Genomic DNA, 19,876 nt, shown 5'->3' on the forward strand with positions numbered 1-19,876 from the left:
GCCTTCGATGCACAAACATGAAAAAGTTACAACAAATTCATAACGTGTATATGTATATACACACATATACATATAAAGTAAATTTTATGTACACTAACAGTATATACACTATCACGATTGGATGCACGATACATATGTAAAATTTGGATTTTAAATTCTAATTATATGTTATTAGATGACGGTGCAAGTATATACGCTGTTATTATATAGAAAATTAATTCATATATATATATATGAAACAAAAATGTATACGGAGCTCTAATGAAGTTGGAAATGTCCATGATACTTTCAATATTCCAGTCCAAAACTGTTGTTCAGAACCACAGATTGGGCCCAATAACTGAGTAGACTACAAATTCAATTAAAATCACACACATTGGATTCCTCCTTTGGCCGGCCCAACACTGTCACTTCCTACTCAGCCCTTTTATCTCGTATATACTAACAAAACACCGTTTTCCCCGGGAAAATCTTATTAACGGTCACCCTTCCCAAGCCGCCCGCCCACCAGCGGTCCACCATACCACCACTCTCACCACCGCCACCACCCTTATGGTTATTAAACTCATTTTCCGTCCTAATTCTCTCCCCTTCTCCTTCCTCTCTTTTCCTCCCCGTCTCTTCTCCAGACCCCTAAACTTCTCCCTTCTATCCACCTCCACCACCACAGCCGTCGCGGCCGTTTCCTCTATCCTACCTTACGGCCCCTCCCTCAGAAAAGGCTACAGTCCATCCCCATTTCCTCCAACTTTACATCAATGCCCCTCATCTGAACAGGAAAGTGACTCCAATTTATTCGACGAAGATAGCTTCACTCGAGTTTTCGACCTCTCCGCCCTTCGCGTACCTTCAGAGCTCTGTTTTGGGCTCGAAAACCGCCTTCGTGGCCACCTCCTTAACTGGCCTAGGGTTCGGAACATTGCCAGAGTCCCCGGAGATGAAATTGATGCTGAGCTAAAGAAATTGTTCGCTGATTGTTCAAGTTCTAATAATTTAAATACCGATAATGATGCTTTAGTGACTTTGAATAGGAGAATTTACGGAAAAGCTGACGGGGATGGGGAGCTATTGAGTCCTGTGTTGTATAGGGATAAGTTGGCTAGGACGTTTAATTCAAGGGGATTTGTGAACTTTAGGAATTTAGCAAAAATTTCGAGGCCAAAGAAGGTCAAGAAGAAGGAGGAGGAGAGAAAGGAAAAGGGAAAGAAAGGTGGAGTTGGGAGGAATGAGATGGCTGTTGTGGCGGTGGTGGAAGAGGAGGAGAGTGATGTTAGTGGCTTGTTAGGTGATGAGTTTAAGGGAAAAAGTTGGAGGGGTTCGACCAGGTTGCTGCTTTTGGATGAAACTTATGCAAATAAAGGGATTAATGAGATGCCTGAGGCCATTAAGGTTTCTATTTCCCTACAGTTTGGCTCTCTGTGAGTTGCTTTATGTTGTTGAGTTTGAATTATGCATTTGCTTCGAGATTGAGTGCATGATATAGCTTTCGAGTTTCCGGGTTCTAAAAAAGTTTGGGTGGTATTTTCAATTGAACGTTGAAGGTCTTGTTACTGAACTTTTTTTTTTGAGTTTTTAGCACGTGTATGCCAACTTCTATGGAACTTTCAACCCCTGTAATATCTTGGGATGCCCAGCTCTCTCTTTGCTTCTCTTAGTATGAATTCCTGTTTCCTGAGAGTGTGCATTTGTGGTTAGAATGCAAATGGATTTCAATCTTGTTTTATGATGGCATCTGATTGCTTAGTTGTATTTTATAGGCTGTTCTGAAAGAATATGTTGGGGACAAGGGGGACTCAACCTTTGAACTTGTCAAATGCAAGTTGACGTTGTTTTATAGTTACTGGCAGATGAATGAGGTACATTTCATTTAATTAACTCCAGTCCTCTGTATCTTTTGAGTTCCATGCCTTCTTTCGATTTTCTTGGGCCTGGTAAATCTAGTCTGTACTAGAAACAATGGGGTTGATCATCAATTATTCTTATATACTAGGGACTCATTGGCTGTTTTGTATATTCGTTGTATATTTTCTTGAAAACGTCATATACTTCTTGCAGGTCTTAGAAGCATTGCTGCCGAATGGCATGATTATTCCTTCTGCCTTTGAGACTGTTGGGCATATTGCACATCTGAATCTGAGAGATGAGCATCTTCCTTACAAAAAAATTGTTGGCAAGGTACTTTATTGGAACGTAAAACTACCAGTTCTTTTTCATTTTGCAATATAGAATTATTAACTTTGTCCCGATACTGTTTTTCACTTTCTTTTCAGGTGGTTTTAGACAAAAACAAGCCAAAGATACAGACAGTTGTCAATAAAACTGATATCATTCACAACGATTATAGGACAATGCAGCTTGAAGTTTTAGCTGGAAACCACTCTCTCGTGACCACTGTAGTTGAAAATGGACTGCAATTTCATGTTGATCTAGCCACAGTGTAAGTCTGGTGGATAAGGAAGAGAAGAAAATAAGAATGGCAAAATTTGATAAGATCTTATGTTTCTTACTCCTGTATTCAGATACTGGAATTCAAGGCTTTCAACTGAAAGGCAGAGGCTTCTGAATTACTTTACACGTGATGATGTTATCTGTAAGTTGCTTTTTAATCTTAGTTATTCATTTTGGTAGAATTGAAGTTTATGATGTTTCATTGAAGATTTTTGATATATTCTTCAAGTTGTGGCATCTCATTCCAATAAGTATACCTTTTCCATGATAGTAATCAAACTATGTGCTTGCTTACAAAATTCAGTGATGTATATTGTCCTGAATGCTATGACACAGTGTCAAATGAACCCTGACATGAAGAAGCCTAATTTCTATTTTTTGTCCACAAATCATGAATTTGGCTTTTATTGATGTTAAAATCTTCCTCATGATCCTAAGCTTTAGTTGCAGATTTTGTAGTCAAATTCTGTGGCAATTCTTACTCGGCATTCTCACTTCTCATTTTCTGCAGGTGATGTTTTTGCTGGGGTGGGCCCAATAGCTTTAGCTGCTGCAAGGAAAGTAAAGCATGTATATGCTAACGATTTGAATCCTTATGCTGTTGATTATTTGGAGAGAAATTCTGTCCTTAACAAACTTGAGAGGAAGATTGAGGTAACCAAAGTTTCTATGAAGCAAGTTTAATTAGCTTCTTTCTTACTTATTACATGACATTTTCATATTGAATGGCTAATAAGTGACCAAGTTCTTAATCAAGAACTTTAATTTCTAACATGGTCATTTCTTTTAGCTGAAGTAGGACTATCAGTTTGAAATTCTTGTGGTATGTTTTTTAGGTACAACTTGTCAGATCAGTTCCATGATGCCAATATATGATTAGAAAAGGACTGTGATAAGGAAAGCTTTTTGCTACCGTGCCTTGTTGCTTCTGGTATTTGAATGATGGACATGCAAACAGTGTAGTTCTATCATGTCTTATTTCATGAACAATATGTTCATTAACTTTCAATCTAGATCAGGAAACACAGAGGGAACTATTCTATTTTTTCATACAAAAAACCTTAGTAACAGGGTCACTCTACCAGCTATATAACAGGTCCTAGATTGCATATCTAATTTCATTAAATATTTCCTGTTACAGATTGCAGACCTCCCATATCATGTTCAATAAGAGAATGTTTTTAATAATAAAGCTGTAATAAGGGATTGCCTAATTTTTCTCATTCTGCACAGGTTTTCAACATGGATGGAAGGAGGTTCATTGACACTATTTTTGCAAGCCATAAAACTCGACCAGTGACACAAGTAGTCATGAATTTGCCAAATGATGCGACAGAGTTTCTTGGTTTGTTACTTTCTGAAATGAAATGATACCTCCTGTCTTTTAAGTTTTGTGATGTATGAAAAACAATCCTGATGTACTACAGAAAGTTCCAAATTTTTTGCCACATATCTCATTCACAGAAAGATTTTGCTGTTTCTAGAGTTTAGGGGTCATACTTCACCTAAAGATGTAATTCTTTTGCCAATGATTGCAGATGCATTCAGGGGATTATTCAGAAAACATCATAAGGATAGAGGGTATACCTTACCCAGAATTCATGTGTATGGGTTTTCAAAAGCTCAGGATCCAGAGTTTGACTTCCATGAGGTATACTCTATCCCATAGCTAAGAGTTGGATTCTGCTTAACTGAATAGCTAAAGTTTTGATGTTTAACCAAATCATTATTTGCTTTTTGTCTTCATATTTGACATCATGATGTTTTTAAATCAGCGCATTAGGATTGCTCTGTCTGAGGTGGCTTTTGATGTGGAGATGCACAGAGTTCGCATTGTTGCACCTGGAAAATGGATGCTGTGTGCATCATTCACTCTGCCCGAGCGTGTAGCATATTCAAAAACAGTATCAATTTTGTAATTTTGTAAGTTGGTGAGCTTCTTACTCTGTAAATGAAATTGTACCCATAACTTGAAAATAGATGAATTTTTTCTTATGCCTCATGATTCCTTTGATTCATTTAAAGATTCTACCATATGGAATGCAGTTTTATTTTTTATTTTTTGGGGCGGGGAGAAGGGGGGGGGGGGTTTGGCAAAGTCTTACCTGATCTCGATTAGTTATTACCATTGTCTTTCGCTCAATTTTATCCTTTCATGTTCTTGGAGTTCACCATCAAGGAAGATACCCAACATCAAGTGAGCAGCACTAACAACATCATGAAGTGAAAAAAGTGAAGCTCGAGGTTGTCTTCAAGTTTTGCAGTTTGTCCCACTGTCTGTTACCATCCGCCATTCATTACTCTCGTCTCAGGGCAAAACAGCATTATTTTATTTTTGTTAACTCTCTGTCTTCATCTGCTATTTAGCATCAGATTTGCGCTTGAGAAAGTGCATTTTGTTAGTAGGTTGAATCTAAGATACCCATCAACCGGCCCTGGTTGCTATTAGTTTGTTTGTAAGTTATTAGTATCTGTTTTAGGTGAAGTATATGATCATGCAAGGTACATGGACCGATGAGCTTTAGCTTAGTGGTACAGGAGCTGCTTTCAGGGATTTGACGTGTCGAGTTTGAGGCTACTGGGAGCCAAATGTTTAAAAAATAATTTTTTTTTTTAATAAAAAAATGCTAGGTACATAAAAATTTAATTTAATTTTTTATGTAGTCATTCTTTATAATGTTTGGGAACTGATTGGACGTGGGAACATGTTAATTAAATTTGCATTTTGCATATAGGGGGGAAGCAAGACCCACGAGTAGAGAGTGAAACGAGGGAAGGGAATAGGGGGTTTTTAAAGGACGGGTGCAAAAGCGCAGGATGAGGAAGGACCACATGATGATGATGATGCTGCAGCAGACATTTCTGGGTTGCATCTTCTTTTCATAGCCGGGCCTGGGCCTCTTGTATTTACTGTCGCAGCATAGTGCTAACACAACGAACAGGTGACAATGGCAGTGAATGTACGTAGCTTATACATGAAATGGGTCGGAGTGTAAATGTACTTGCCGGAAATAATTGGTAAAGCAACCCCAAATATTTGATCAATGGGTAAAGCTACCCGTCATCTTGGCTCTTGGGGACGGTTTAGATTCACCTTAATTTGTTTGCTGGTGATCTAAAATCTATTGATTCATGGAAAGATTTGGTTAGCAAAGGGTTTGTATCGGCTGTAAGTTGCAAGTGGTGGCTAAAATAAATGTTTTAGGCTGCTGGATTTCTCCACATGTTCGTTCACTCTTAATAAATGTTTCAACCCCACACTCCGCTTTTTTTTTTTTTTTTTTTAAATGTTTCAACGGCGTGGATTTGATGAATCTAAATAAAATGAGATCACATTTCGCTGGCTGTGTTTGCGTACAACTTTTAAAGAAAATTGTGTGGCTTTCCGGTGGAATCATTTTGTCCTTGTTCTGTGTTTGTTTGTAGGGTCAGGATGGCAAAGGGTAATGATGTTTTGTATTTTCTCACGATAGAGGAGACAGCAGCGGCTGGAGAAGTTGTGAGTTTGGTTTGTGTAAGAAAGAGAGGGAAGAAAAGAGTGGATATATTCTATGCAGATATGAATCTGAACTGAGATCTGCTCAGTCAGAGAGGCTCTCTGTCTCTGTCTCTCTCCAGTCCCCACTCCCCCCAACCTCTTGCAAAGTTGCATACTACAAACAAACAACTGGCGAGGGCAGAAAGGATCTTGGGCTAATTTGCTAGAAATAGAAAAGGTTTCACCCAGGTTGCAAAAAGCCAGGGTTAACAGTTACTCTAATCCCCGAGTCCCTTATGGCAACCTCTAGGAAGGAAACAGCACATCTCCACCACCCTTAAAAAGTGCAAACGGTATTAATTGCTAGTATCAAATGAATGAGCAAAATAATCTTCTTCTACATTTACGTATGTCATCGAGAAGCCCTTTCAAGTTTCATCATCATAAAAAAAAAAATCGTTGTTGAAAATGATCCAGTAACCTGATGGGGACCATTAGTTGGCGTTTTCCTTTTCTTTGCTAGTTTGAACACCAGCTCTCCACTGCCCTTTAATCAATCATGTGTTTGTTTGTGTACCCTGCCCAAGATGCTCTCATTAACTTCCAGCTGCGTAATTATGGCAGTTTTGTCTTTCTACAGTTTTATTACTAGAAACAAAAAATAAAAAATTGAAGAGATTCTGACATGGTTCTGTTCTGACTGCCATTATCAACAGGCAGAAATGCTACCGCGAGATCTTCTGCACATTTTTAGTTGTTGAATTATCTACTACTAGTATTGACTAACAAAATTGAAAATGCTAGAAACAAAATATGAAGATGCATCATGCATCACCGTCCTATAAACCACTGAGCTTACCTCAATGGCCATCAGAGAGGGACTTCAATCCCCTCACCTACAGCAAAAAAAAAAAAAAAAAAATTTAAAGGGTGGTGCAATTGCACCCCCTTAATCTAGTCAAGTCTACATACTTACGAGCGCCTAACACATAAATCTCCTTAGGATCCCCCTACTCTATAGATTAGGTCATATAATTGTTATAAATCTCCTTAGGCTTCCCTTTCCTTGTAAATTAGGATAGAACGGGTAATATAATTGTTATCGTTGCTGAAAAAAAAAAAAATCACCATCCTGTAGCAGCTGCAGGACATAACCTAAAAAGCCCAATTGGCGTTGGCACGCATGCATGGATAATGGAAACTGCATGACCTACTAGCGAGGAGGAGTTGTACTATGAACCAGCGCCGCCCTAGCCATGAGCGCTTGTTAGCGCCACATCTTTCCTTTCCTAAGTTGGTAATCGGACCCTTTAGAGATGTCGAGCGTAAACGAGGAAATCCCATCATGACTGTAGAGAATCTCGGACGACAGTTCCTTTGTTTGTGGTCCCCTTCCCCGTGGTTGGACCCCGGGGGAGGGGGCGTAGGAAATCTTTGCCCGTTCGATTAGATTAGTGTTTGTCCATATGGACATAAGGCGGCTGCTAAACTTGCAACGTGTTTTGTGGAAAGATGATTAATGCCTACGGGTATGTATCTTTTATGATTTTTTTTCGACAGCAGGCAATAGTCTACTTTACAGATACTCATACTCTAATCCATACTAAGAGGGTTCACTTGAATCAATGGGAGAGATCATCGGAAACTGAATCATCACCGCATTAGATGGGTGGACTATACGCCCGTTTAAATTTTTTAAAAAGTCATATGATGTGATAATTGGTAGGAGGCAAGATTTGAACCGTTGAGTATACTAAAGTTGTATCTTTATGATGTTGGTGATATGTTTTTTTGGTAAAACTATAGTATCTTGAGTATACTTATGCATTACGGATGCATTACATACCCGTCTGAATTTTTTAGAGAGTCACATAATTTGATAATTGATGAGAGACAAGATTTGAACACTTGAATATACCAATATTGTATTTTTATGATGTTGATGATATGTTTTTTAAGTCATAGTATGTTGGTAAAACAGTAGTAACTTCAGTGTATATATACTTAAACGGAACAATAAACGGAGAGGAGAACCAAATGTGAGCGATACTATGACCCTGTTTGGCACTTGAGTTTTTTGCCAAATTTGTCTACTACAAGTTTTTTAAAAACTTTAACTACAATAACCTCAAAAAAATTTTAAAGTTTTTAAACTATACACTTCAAAATATTCAAAAAAAAATTTTAAAATTTGTACAATAAACCACAATAAAATTTTAGACAAACACAAAAAAACTTACTTATCAAACGGTGCCTATATCACATTCCTCCAGGAGCAAAAGAGTAAAACCTTTTTGGATATGCCGACAAGTGTGAGGATGGGAATTGGAATGGGTTTGGAAGTGTACGAATGTACTGTTTTTGAAGAGACATGATGGATTTTGTGGGCTCTGAGAAGCAAATAGCCAGCCCTCTGCATGGAATGATTGGGATTTGTGCTAAGCACTCAAAAGATCCCTCTGCCTGCTGCATCGTACCTAAGCTAAGCCCACATTGTGTGTTGTGGAATGCGATTTCTGAGTTTCCAACAAAGGGACCACCCATATATAATACATGCCAATACCTACTTCATCAAAAGATCACTTAAATCGTCTAAGCAACCAGCTGAATGTTTTAACACCCCCACCCCCCAAAATAAAAAAAAAGGGATATTTATATATATAGATAGATATATTTCCACACATATATTTGATGATTTCCATTACAAGCTAGCAGTTGTCAAATCATATATCTTGTGGGTTGTTAATTAGCAATGGCATAGACTGAAATGGAATTCTTTCTCAAAGATATTGTGCTGTATTCATTTCATGTTATATCAGCAAGAGACATGTTTGCTTCATTCCACGAAGCAAAGACAAGACACACTCGAATTTAGTTCATTACACGTTCAAACCACCCTGCAGTCAACCCCTTTTTCTCCCCAAACATATGGTTATCTGCCATACAATATTGATACTGCGAATTAAAACAACTGGAACTTTTTATCAGGACGGGTTTACAATATTGATGGAGCAGTTATCAATCAAAAGCAGCCTAGTTTTCTCGAAAGTTATATATCAGGACGTGTTTACATTTGTCCTTTCCTAGTAGTAATGCTTTCTGAGCAAGGCAGTATTGAGATTGGAATAACTGAGATGGTTAGTCTTCTTATTACGTATCAACTCGGGCAAAAAGGAGTTTTTCCATTTTGGAATCCTTTCAGCTTTGTTGTAATGGTGCAGCTTGGGTGAACTGAACCGGGAATTTTGGTCATGGTTATCATTAGCTAGAAGTACGGTGCAAATAATGATCCTATGGTCATTCTTCTTCTTCTTCTTCTTCTTCTTTTCTCCTCTCCCAACTATATATGAAAGTAGGGAATCAATTACAACCCCACTTCAATTAGGCTGGTTCCCATGGCAATGTGGATATCATAGTATGATCAAAATCTTAGCCTACGTGATCCCTAGCTATTTAATTAGCTGCTTGGCATTGAATGCTCATTTTTAATTGAAAATGTTAATAAAACGAACTTTAAACTTCATCTGGACAATCTTCTGCTTTAACAAAATCAACTGAGGAACTTTCTACATCTATAACCTATTCTATCTGGTCTAAAGCGTGCGGAGAGACCAACCGGACAATATGAAGGGTTAACATTATAGAAGTACACTTCTACACCTTTTCTAGATTCTTTTAATTGTAGACACCAAGACTTAACACACTGACTTATAGCCCAAGGGGATTTATATCAACCAAGGGAATAGGTGAGGAATTACCGTTAATCCTTTTTAAAAAGATTATGTTTACTTTCCTTATAAAAATCTTTAATTTCTCGAGCAACAATTTATAAAAGTTTTTTTTTTTAAATAAAGGAACCCAAATTCGTTTTCACTTAAAATGCCAATATATGAATATAATTGTCCACCTATTTTTGAAGGTAAAATTTTGAGAGGTCTAGGAGCAGGAAAGGTTTGCTTACATCTTTTCTTTTCTTCTTTTTTTTTCTGTTTTTTGTTTTTAAAAGAGTTTGAGAGTTGGCTAATTTAATCCGTTTTCAACAAAAGCAGCCCACCATCCCACAAATATAGGTGGTAAACAAATTCATTTAACTAAATTTACCATACCCGTCCATTAATAGATGGATATGGGTATCTTAATTTTTTACATATGAGTATAAATGGGTTACCCAATAATACCCATTTAATAAATGGATATTATTAGGTAATCCATCAAATCTAATTAACTTATTTAGAATTGTTTTCCCCCAAACCTCTTCTCTTCTCTTCTCCCACCCATTTTTTTTAGATTCTTCATTTTGTCATGTTGTTAACTACTTTTGTTTCATTATTATTATTATTTGTTGGTTTTATTTTATCATTTGATATTCTCTTAGTTTGTTAATTTGCTCATTTTTCAGCATTATCAATTTATGACAAGTTTTAGCCTCTGTTCATACCATTCCAAAATGAAATTTTAAATTTCATACGAAAAAAATGCTAGGAGTTTAAAATTTGTGGATTAAGTTTTTATGTTAACTTTTATAGTACTTAGTTCACATTTTTATATTTTTATTGTTCAATTATTAAGTAGTATGTAATTTTGCGACATAGAGTACGGATGAAAAAAAATTAATATTTAGGCTTATTGAACATTATAAGTAAATATTTAAAACTAATGATGGGTGCAAACGGTGATACAAATTGATAACTTAGTTTGCAAAAATGAATTTTTAAATGGGTTTACAAAAAGTTGAAATAAATGAGTTATAAATGGGTAAATGGGTTACCCAATTCATTTTTTGACTTACTTATTTATATCCATCTAATTAAATAGGTATAAGTTGGTTGACTCATTTATACATATTACCCTTTTTAACCAACCCAAACCCGTCGAAGTCGTCCATTTTGACACCTCTACCCACAGACTACAACACTGTTTAAAGATCATTTATCAATAAGAGACCCCGCTTTTGTTTCTTTTTTTTTTTTTTTTGTGGCTCTAAAAAAGTTTAGCAGTAATTGGAAGTTAATACATTTCAAGGCAAGGGCAAACCAGCGGCCCCATAAGGGGCTCACTTTGATTTTTAAGATAATGAGAGACACTTAGGAGGATTAGATCCTGAATTCCTCCCCATAGTCTTAAAACGTTATCAGCTAATTAATCCAATCTTTGTTAGCCCTCAAATTAATTAAATAATTACATTATATTTTGCTTACCTTTTCTAATCCATCCACATTATCATATTCACTATCTTGCCTTTCAAGTGCTTCTAACACTTATTATCCAAAAAAATAAAAGTACTTCTAACACTTAAAAAGTTAGTGGTCCCAAATGTTTTTTTTTTTTTTTTTACCATCTCTTTAATTTTCACTCAATAATGTATTGATCCCACATGTTAACTTACGTGGTGACAAAATTCATCTACCATAAAACCAAGTCCTTTGGTGCATTACCATCTTGTACAATCAACATTAATCCTCGTACTCTTGAAACTTCTGCCTGGCAAGAGGAAAAACAAAAGTGACCATATCAATTTCCTGCGGATATGAATATAAATAGGTGTACAGTGAAACCTAAAACACACACAAAGCCTTGAAACGAATCAAATGAAACACAAGAAACCAGCACAGCTGCACAGGCACCAATTAACATAGCCCTCCTGCCCCTTGTCCAATCCGCGTTTCTCAGCTGTAGTTCTTGGTTGGTTCCCTCTCCCCAAACGCACATCTCTTCTGCCTCTCAATCTAATCAAGTCCCACAAAACCTGCAGGAAAAGAAGAAAGAAAATGGCCACTTCCATCCTTACGGCTTCTTCTGACCACAACACAAACCCCACATTGTCTGGGGATCATAACAATCTTCTTCACCATTATGATCATCATTTTCAGACAGCAACTCCACCCACGACAAGGCGTGATCATCATCAAACCTCAAGACAGAGCAGTGCTGGACCAGGCCGAAGAAAGTCATCATCAAGCAGGAAGAAACAGCCTCAAAGAGGCATGGGGGTTGCTCAGCTTGAGCGCCTAAGGTTAGGAGATAGGTGGAAAATAATAACTGAAATCAATCCCCAAGCCCAAAGTCCACATTCATCAGTGCCTTATGGAGTTATTCCCACTTCACCCGGTCAAGATCCCACCTCCTTCAATACTGTTCCAATGCATTTGGCTGAGCTTGGTGTCTATCCTTTGAACTTGAACCAGGCGGCCATGTTGGTTCAGAGGGTTGGAAACACTAGTGCTACCATGGGATTGTTTCATGGACAAGGGCTGGTTTTTTCTGGTGATAAGTTTCCAGGAAATCCCCATGGAGTTGGAGTTGAAAATGGAAGTGAGACCAGCACCAAAGAGCTCTCTTCAACTCCAAGTTTGATCAAGTGTTACCCTGATCATTGTACTGTTTGCCATCTGGTAACGTTTACTTAATTTCCTATCAGTATCAAACTTAGTCAGTCATTTTTCTGTACGCATCGGTCATTTGGGATTTATCTTCTGTTTTGCTTTTTTGAGCAGAAAAAGCGCCACGTTCGTGGAGAAAATTTGGTAACACTAAAGGGATCATTGAAAGACGTGAATGCTGCAGAAATGCCTTCCATTACCAGCTCTGATTTTGTTGGATTGAACGTCGGCAACAGCCCATATAACAACAGGGGAACAAAACAAAATTTTGGCAAAACAGCCACTTTTCACGCTGGTACTTATTCTGCTGGTGGCACTATAGAGCAGGTACCTTCTTCAAATCTTGGTCATCTCATATACAACAGTTCTTAATAGTTAATAATCCCTTTACTTTTATTATGTACTAGTACAGTAATTGTCACAATTTTCTAATGTTCATGGCAAATATGGTACATATATACTGGCCATGGTTTTTTGTCTCTTTCCTGTATTTTGTTTTCATTAATTGATTCTTGTCATTCCTTTCCCAATCATGCTAATGGTATCTAGACATGAGTTTTCTGGAAATAGTTGTAGTGACTTGATTTTGATTTATATGTGATATAGGGTACTCTAGAGGTTGTTGCAGTTCAAAGGAAGGCAAGTTCATCAAGGGGTGGAAGTGGCCGTTTGTTCTACGAGTTCTTTCCATCTGGGATAGGAGTCAGCAAAAGCGAATCTCATGACTCTGATCAAAATGAAGAGTTGACGAGGACGATGATGAAGAAGGAGGCGGATGGTTCGGAATCTTGTTCTTCAGATGGTGTTGCAGTTATGGGTTGTGCTGGAGATGCTTATTGTGCCACGAAAACTACTACTACTGGTGGTGCAGTTGATGGATCCAATTCCATTGATCTGTCCCTCAGGCTTTCTTATTAGCAGAAAACAGTTGGGTGTCTGTTTTTTTTTTTTTTTAATTTTGTTTTTTCACAATTTGGTGAAATGCATGTTATCAAGAACCGAAACGCAACTTTCTAGTTACCTTTTTCTTCTTTGCTTTCGTCTGACTAGCTAGTAAGAAGTTCTCTCCTCCAAAACGGAGCAATACATGTTCTGAATTGAATTTTTGGCATTTCTCTCTTTTTCTCTCTCTCATGTAGTGTGTCAGTGGCTGTGGCTTGCTTTTAATACTGCTCAGCTTTTGTGATCTTACAACTAGTTCTCATTCGGGGTCATTCTTTCATAGCATAGGATCTACATGAGTTGGTTCTAGACGTATTATTCTTGCAGTTGTTCGCTATAGTCTTCGAATTAACATGATTTCAGCCATGCAGTTAATGTGTGAGGTCATGCATTTAGTAATCACTGTCATGATTTAGACATATTATATAGGTCAAAGTTGTTTAGGATTAACTAAATGGATAAGGAAAAAAAATGAAGATTTAATCAAATTGTTTGTTAATGATGAAATGGTGGATCCAATGTTCCAGGGTTTGTAGGATATGTAGAAACTTCATGATTATGATCCTCCAGTGTCTGAAAAATATAGGGATGAAGCATCAAGCCCATCTCCTGGAGTACTTTCATGTATGTGTAGTGAAGCCTTGTTTGATGCACTCAACTCAAAGGGACAAAAATTTTATTTGTTAAGTAGGGGTTGGTCGGGGATTCTAGTGGTATTGAGGTCTAAACCTTTGCAGCTCAAAAAAATCCCTGATGAGATACTACTTTTACAGATTGGTGATCAGAAGCCAGAAGGTGAAGGTTTCACTGCACTTTTGAAACCCTAGGAGATGTGTGTCTGAGATTTTCTTGATGATTATTAAAGGAAGCTATTGCTGTAACAGGTTAGTTCCATTAGTGAATAGGTGCTGAAAAACAAGGAATGCATCTGAATATTTCCGTTTATAGGAGTCAAGAAATCGCTTTATTAGGTGCACTGCTTTAAAGGGCGTGAAAGAAAGATTAAAATATTGGGAAGCCTCGAGGCCAAAACTAGTTAGCCCAGAAGCATAGGCTATAATCTGCTCCTGGTTATTTATACAGAAATATGAATAATGTGTGATCAGTGAGAGACAAATGATTCAGTAAGAGACTGGGTGGTGCTGCTGCTGCTGCTGCCGCTGCTGCTTTATGGGGTAGCTGGTGCAGGAGGCCGCAGGCTGGTTTTTAAGCGGAACGTATACTCTGAACTCTGAAGGGAGATGTGTGATGCAGGAGACTTTCAGTGAACTCAATTACTTGGACATCATTTTGATTGGACGCTCAGCTTTCCCACCTCTTTCCTCTTATTACATGTAACTCCTGCTGGCCTACAGCTGCTTTTTTGCTTTTCCATTTTTGCATGTAATTTTTTGTTTGTTTCTCTTCTTATTCGTAGTTTTGATCAGTATGTTCTCAACTTTACTAAACGGCATATACGAAAGAGGAGCCAAATCCAAAGTAAAAATATGTATGCCAAGAAGGAGGGGGTGGGGGGTGGGGGGGAGAAGAAAAGAGAAAAGGTTATGAGAAGAAGGCTTGCAATCTCAGGCTTCTTTCTTGAGGAAAAAAAAAAAGGAAGGAGTTCTAATTTCTAAACAAAGTTTTAGATGGTCCAGGAAAGGGAAGAATTCAAATAAGACGGGGAGATTTGCAAATGAGGGGAGAAATGGAGGAAAAGAGGACAGAGTAAGTTTTTCTGAGAAAACATGAAACAAACACTCAAATTTTTTTTCCCCTTAAAATTTCAAATTAGATGAAGGTAATTAATGTGTACAGGCTAGAATCATATATATATATATATAATAAAGTCGTATTCTCATTCTTATCTCTTCATGTTTTCTCTTTCCTACGTAGCTTAACGAGACGGCAAGTAGTTTCCGAATAGGATTCTTAATAAATTTTATTATTAAGTGCGTTATCAAGACATTGTGCATAGTACGAAATTTATAGAAAAGAAAAAGTTAATTAAATCCAATTAACTATATGTATTTGACCCGTACGGTCAAATATAAATTCCTATTTGAGATGCATTTACGAGCAAATGAGACATCTAAAAGGATGTTGTCACTTGAGTTTTGTGGCCCCTATGGCTAAAGTTTGCTAGAGGAAATTCTGAGGCGCTAGACCTAGATAGTCTCATTTCTTACCCAAAGGTATTTGGACGATTGTGGTTTTATTTTCTATAAGAATTTTTAATATTATAGAATTCTTATTTCCTACCCAAAGTTACGTACTTTAAGCAACTTAAATCAAGATAAACCTACTTTTAATGTTTTTTATCAATATTTCTTTATATCCTTATCAATTTTTATTTCTTATACCTACACTACATATAGCCTCTAATATATTGATTTCAAGCATCAAATTCATGGTTAGATATTTCCAGTGCAAACGGTTGGCACATTAAAGTATCGATTTTGGGTTTCCACTCCTCTTGATTATCAGGTACATCTTCTTTCAATACATATTTTTTTTTTAAAAAAAAGGCATGTTGATCTTCAATTGTAACAGTTTAGTAAAATATCTTGAATTTTATTTTTTTTGTTTTATTTTCTGTTTGTTTTGTATGAAGACATAGGATTTAAACAAGCACTTTCATCGTTATTTTGTAGGATTTTTGCTAACATGTTTGTTAATTGATTTTTGTGATCATATGGAAAATCAATACATGCTGATTTACACGGACAAATCGAGGAGAATGTTCAAACAGAAGAAAAACAAAAACAAGTTTCTGAAGAGTAGAATTTTATTTGATACTATTTATTGCACTTTTTATTTATTTTCAAGTTTTTGAATGTTATGATATTGTTGAATATTATTTTTTCCATTTTTGAATTATTATTCACTGAATTAGATATTCAAATTTACATTATAAGAATACTTTATATTATAATGCGCACATAGTAATATACTTAAGACAAGTTATAATAGATTATACATTAAATTTATATTTTATATCGACATTTTTATAAAATTAACTAAATAGTTTATTATTTTTTGATAATTTCCGTTTAACCAACGGGTACAAAACTAGTTTTACCAATAAAAAGAATAATTCCTCGGACGATGAGGTATCAGACTATCAGCCATAGATGTATATCCATTTTGGAACCTTTGTTAAGCAAACAACTTGAATAATATATCAAAGGAAGAGGTACGGCAATGGAGGTTGATGAAAAGTGAGAAATGCAAGAACATTGAAGACATAATCCAAAATTTCGTGGACGGCAGGATTCGAACCTGCGCGGGCAGAGCCCACATGATTTCTAGTCATGCCCGATAACCACTCCGGCACGTCCACTTGATGTTTCAAGGGCGCTTCCGATAAAACTAGATAATTTAAAGATTAAATAACCCATAACTTATCCCAATGAATTCAAAAGCATCATACCTCTTGTTCAAAGAAGAATCGAAACACATTTGCTCAAGGTTTTGTCCATGAATACTAAAGCACATATCTACCACCACCACTATCTAGTCTTGGATTCAATAGCAAACAAATTTACAAACTCGTTTAACTCAAGTTTCATGATACGTAAAGTTCAAATTCTGCTCATCCACTACCATACCATAGCTCTCAAGATAATATGCATATAAATCCATAACTATCATTCTTGTAACGTTACCCAACTAGTAGGGAGCAGGGACTAATATAAGAAAAAGAAAGGAAAGAGTTTCGAAATAAAAACTTGATCATTAAAGGTTACCATAACTTAAACCGAGTCTTGGGCCTCTTTTAAAAATTTCCCCTTGCCTACATTCTAAAAATTTCAGACTTTTTTGAAAATGTCGTCAGTGGGTGCATAGGCACCAGTTTGAGCCCATGATGGTTCAGTCCCCTCTAAGTTGTCTTTGGGTTTTTTCAGGTCCCTCCTCCTCCTAGTATAGAATAGTGTAAGTCTATTGTGTCCGGCAAAAAAAAAAAAATAATAAACCGAGTTTTGAGCACGTGATTAAATTGAATCTAAAGAATTTGAATCCAACACTTGATATGCCATCTTTCCACAAAAAAAAAAAAAAAGACATTTGATATACCAATCCTGTTGCAAACTTCCTACTTCAGATACACGAACAAGAGTGCAAGACCACTGCATGCACCTAGCCCATCTGGGATTACAGGATTGAGGGCACAAATATACGTGGACCAAACTCCATAATTGGTCATTCTGCAACTCTTACAGCCCAACAATAAGCAAAGCAAATCGAGGGCTGAAAGCGAAAAGGGACCGGATAAGAAAAGAGGGACGAAATGGGGACTGACAAAAAACATATTCGCTTTGCCAGTTTATCGCCCCACTGCCGCACCTCACTTCAGACCCCCACCGCCCATTATCAGTTTCCATTCCCTTTACTATTTTACACGCCAAATCCTCACAAGTCACAACTCAACGCATAATTTCCATTGGTCAACGATCCGTAAATCAAAAGTCAATACAAATATCAAAACCCTAACCCCCAAAGTTTCCGACGATGCAAAATCAAAACCAAAACCACCGCCAGTCCACGGCGGAATCCGACCTGCCACCCCTCGCCAAAATCAAAGTTCGCTCCTCCTCCCCACGCTTCCCTCCCCCGACCACTCCTTCGTCGACAGAAACTCCCACCGCCAACGCCCAACGCAAGATCGGCATCGCCGTCGACCTCTCCGACGAGTCAGCTTTCGCTGTCAAATGGGCTGTTCACCACTACCTCCGTCCCGGAGACGCCGTTATTCTCGTCCACGTCCGTCCGACTTCCGTCCTCTACGGCGCTGATTGGGGCTCTGTTGACCTCTCCATTGTCGATGCTGAGAACGAAGAGTCTCAGCAGAAGCTAGAAGACGATTTCGACACTTTCACCACCACTAAGGCCTCTGATCTGGCGCAGCCCTTGGTGGAGGCCCAGATTCCTTTCAAAATTCATATAGTTAAAGATCATGACATGAAGGAGAGGCTTTGCTTGGAAGTGGAGAGGCTTGGGTTGAGTGCTGTGATTATGGGGAGCCGAGGGTTTGGGGCTACGAGAAGGGGGAGTGATGGGAGGCTTGGAAGTGTTAGTGATTACTGCGTCAGGCATTGTGTTTGTCCTGTGGTGGTCGTCAGATATGCTGATGATCATGAGGGTGGCGGAAATGCTGCCCCGGGTCCGGTTGTTTCGGTTGGCTCTGTCGCTGAAGAGGACGAGGAGGAGCAGGAGTATCACGATGCCTCTACTGAGGATCGCAAAGGTTAATAATGTCTTTTACTTTTATTAGTTCCTGCTTTCTTCAATATTTTCATTTTTTTCTGCTTCGATATGGAGTTTGTTAGACTATTGTTCGTTTCAACCATGTCTTCTCCGAAAGTGACTTGATTTTCAGTGTCAGTTGAGCAATACTTGGTAGTTACGGATGCGAAGTAGTACAATTTACCAATACTCTGTCTATCAGCTTCTAAAACCATTTCTTATGATAACTAGGTGTCGGTTGAGTAATACTTAGTAGTTACGTCCTAGTAGACCATTTCTGCAGATCTATCACTCCCCAACTAACTTATGATAACTAGGTGTCTTTTTATTGTCTTGCTCATTTTTTGCATTGCAGTATTGGACTTATGACATATTGCCAAAGTTTCTGAAGGTAAATTGTGAATGAAGTTTTTTCATGAAAAGCTCTTCTTGTTTCACAGGGGATTAGCTAACAGTTGCAACTGTTGTGTTGCAATTAAACTTATTATCAGTAAATAGCATGTAATGGGTAAAAACCACTATGTACTGCTAGAAAACAGTACAGTAGATTTTGGCGTCTTGACCTACTTGACAGCTTGAAATATATGACATTCAGCCCCTGGATCATTTGATTCTGAACATATTATATTGAATTGCATCGATTAATTTTATGCTTTGAACTTATGTTGATAGTTACTAGGCCGCTCATAGTCTGTCTGTCAGCTTCTAAAACCATGATACTTCTCTTTCTTGTGACAGATTCATAACTGATTCTACAATAATGTACTTCCTTGGTTCCGGGTAAGCATTCTGGTGATATAAACCTCCTTAAAGTGGAAATTGTGTTTTCTTGCTAGTGCTCAACATTTGTGTAGATTACAGTAGATTGTTAGAAAAAAAATTTCTTTCCTAATAGAGGTCCTTGAGACTCATTTGCATTAAAAACCATGAAAACATGATTGATTGTTCCGTATATATACTCCTTTATCTTTCCATTTCCTTGGTCCTGCAGTCTTGTGTTGTCAAAATCATGCTTACGTCTTGTTCTTCCTCTGTTTTGCAGTAGCATTTGATAGAAGAACTTTCAGCCTACGAGATACAAGTGAGCTGTTGAGAGTCGATTGACTTTCTTGATGTGTGATTCATGTCATGTAAATGAACGCCAGTTATGGTTTTAGCTCCTCCTCATTAGCTTAGCATTTGTCAGGCATGTCTGGACATCTGTACGGACTTCTTGTGGCCATTAACCTTACTTGTCTTGTGCTCATCTGTTATATATGAATCATTCCTGTGAAGCTTTTGATGTATGAAACATGATGACAAATCTCCTCTTGCTTATGGGAGTTGGCATTTTCAGTTCTCATAATCACGGTACTGCTCAGGTTTTATGTTTCTAGATTTTTGCATCATAGCTTATTTTCTT

General features: G+C 37.5%; 3 protein-coding genes and 1 non-coding gene across 8 annotated transcripts; 3 read left to right on the plus strand and 1 right to left on the minus strand.

Moving 5' to 3' along the window:
• The first annotated feature begins 466 nt into the window (after positions 1 to 466).
• Positions 467 to 5,708, plus strand: LOC113688542 (tRNA (guanine(37)-N(1))-methyltransferase 1). Of its 5 annotated transcripts, none has more exons than XM_027206387.2 (10): positions 467 to 1,389; positions 1,758 to 1,856; positions 2,056 to 2,175; positions 2,271 to 2,437; positions 2,520 to 2,590; positions 2,960 to 3,102; positions 3,682 to 3,793; positions 3,987 to 4,099; positions 4,224 to 4,379; positions 5,184 to 5,708. In XM_027206387.2, the coding sequence occupies exons 1-9, from the start codon at positions 553 to 555 to the stop codon at positions 4,365 to 4,367; spliced, it is 1,806 nt and encodes a 601-aa protein (XP_027062188.2). In that variant the 5' UTR covers positions 467 to 552; the 3' UTR covers positions 4,368 to 4,379; positions 5,184 to 5,708. The 5 variants fall into 5 exon arrangements, with proteins under 5 accessions (XP_027062188.2, XP_027062189.2, XP_071905329.1 ...); XM_027206388.2 differs by having other exon boundaries at positions 4,224 to 4,371; XM_072049228.1 differs by lacking the exon at positions 5,184 to 5,708 and adding an exon at positions 4,616 to 5,002.
• A 5,802-nt stretch (positions 5,709 to 11,510) lies between these two features.
• Positions 11,511 to 13,326, plus strand: LOC113687654 (uncharacterized). The gene is made up of 3 exons (XM_027205213.2): positions 11,511 to 12,318; positions 12,421 to 12,633; positions 12,913 to 13,326. The coding sequence occupies exons 1-3, from the start codon at positions 11,695 to 11,697 to the stop codon at positions 13,222 to 13,224; spliced, it is 1,149 nt and encodes a 382-aa protein (XP_027061014.1). The 5' UTR covers positions 11,511 to 11,694; the 3' UTR covers positions 13,225 to 13,326.
• Positions 13,327 to 16,488: 3,162 nt separating this feature from the next.
• On the minus strand, positions 16,489 to 16,570 carry TRNAS-AGA (transfer RNA serine (anticodon AGA)). The gene has a single exon. It is a non-coding gene; the product is annotated as a tRNA-Ser (tRNA).
• Positions 16,571 to 17,573: 1,003 nt separating this feature from the next.
• On the plus strand, positions 17,574 to 19,819 carry LOC140006745 (universal stress protein PHOS32-like). The gene is made up of 3 exons (XM_072049231.1): positions 17,574 to 18,475; positions 19,213 to 19,254; positions 19,517 to 19,819. The coding sequence occupies exons 1-2, from the start codon at positions 17,740 to 17,742 to the stop codon at positions 19,218 to 19,220; spliced, it is 744 nt and encodes a 247-aa protein (XP_071905332.1). The 5' UTR covers positions 17,574 to 17,739; the 3' UTR covers positions 19,221 to 19,254; positions 19,517 to 19,819.
• The last annotated feature ends 57 nt before the right edge of the window (positions 19,820 to 19,876 follow it).

The sequence above is a fragment of the Coffea arabica genome, chromosome 5e (assembly GCF_036785885.1).
Source record: "Coffea arabica cultivar ET-39 chromosome 5e, Coffea Arabica ET-39 HiFi, whole genome shotgun sequence".
Lineage (NCBI taxonomy): Eukaryota > Viridiplantae > Streptophyta > Magnoliopsida > Gentianales > Rubiaceae > Coffea > Coffea arabica.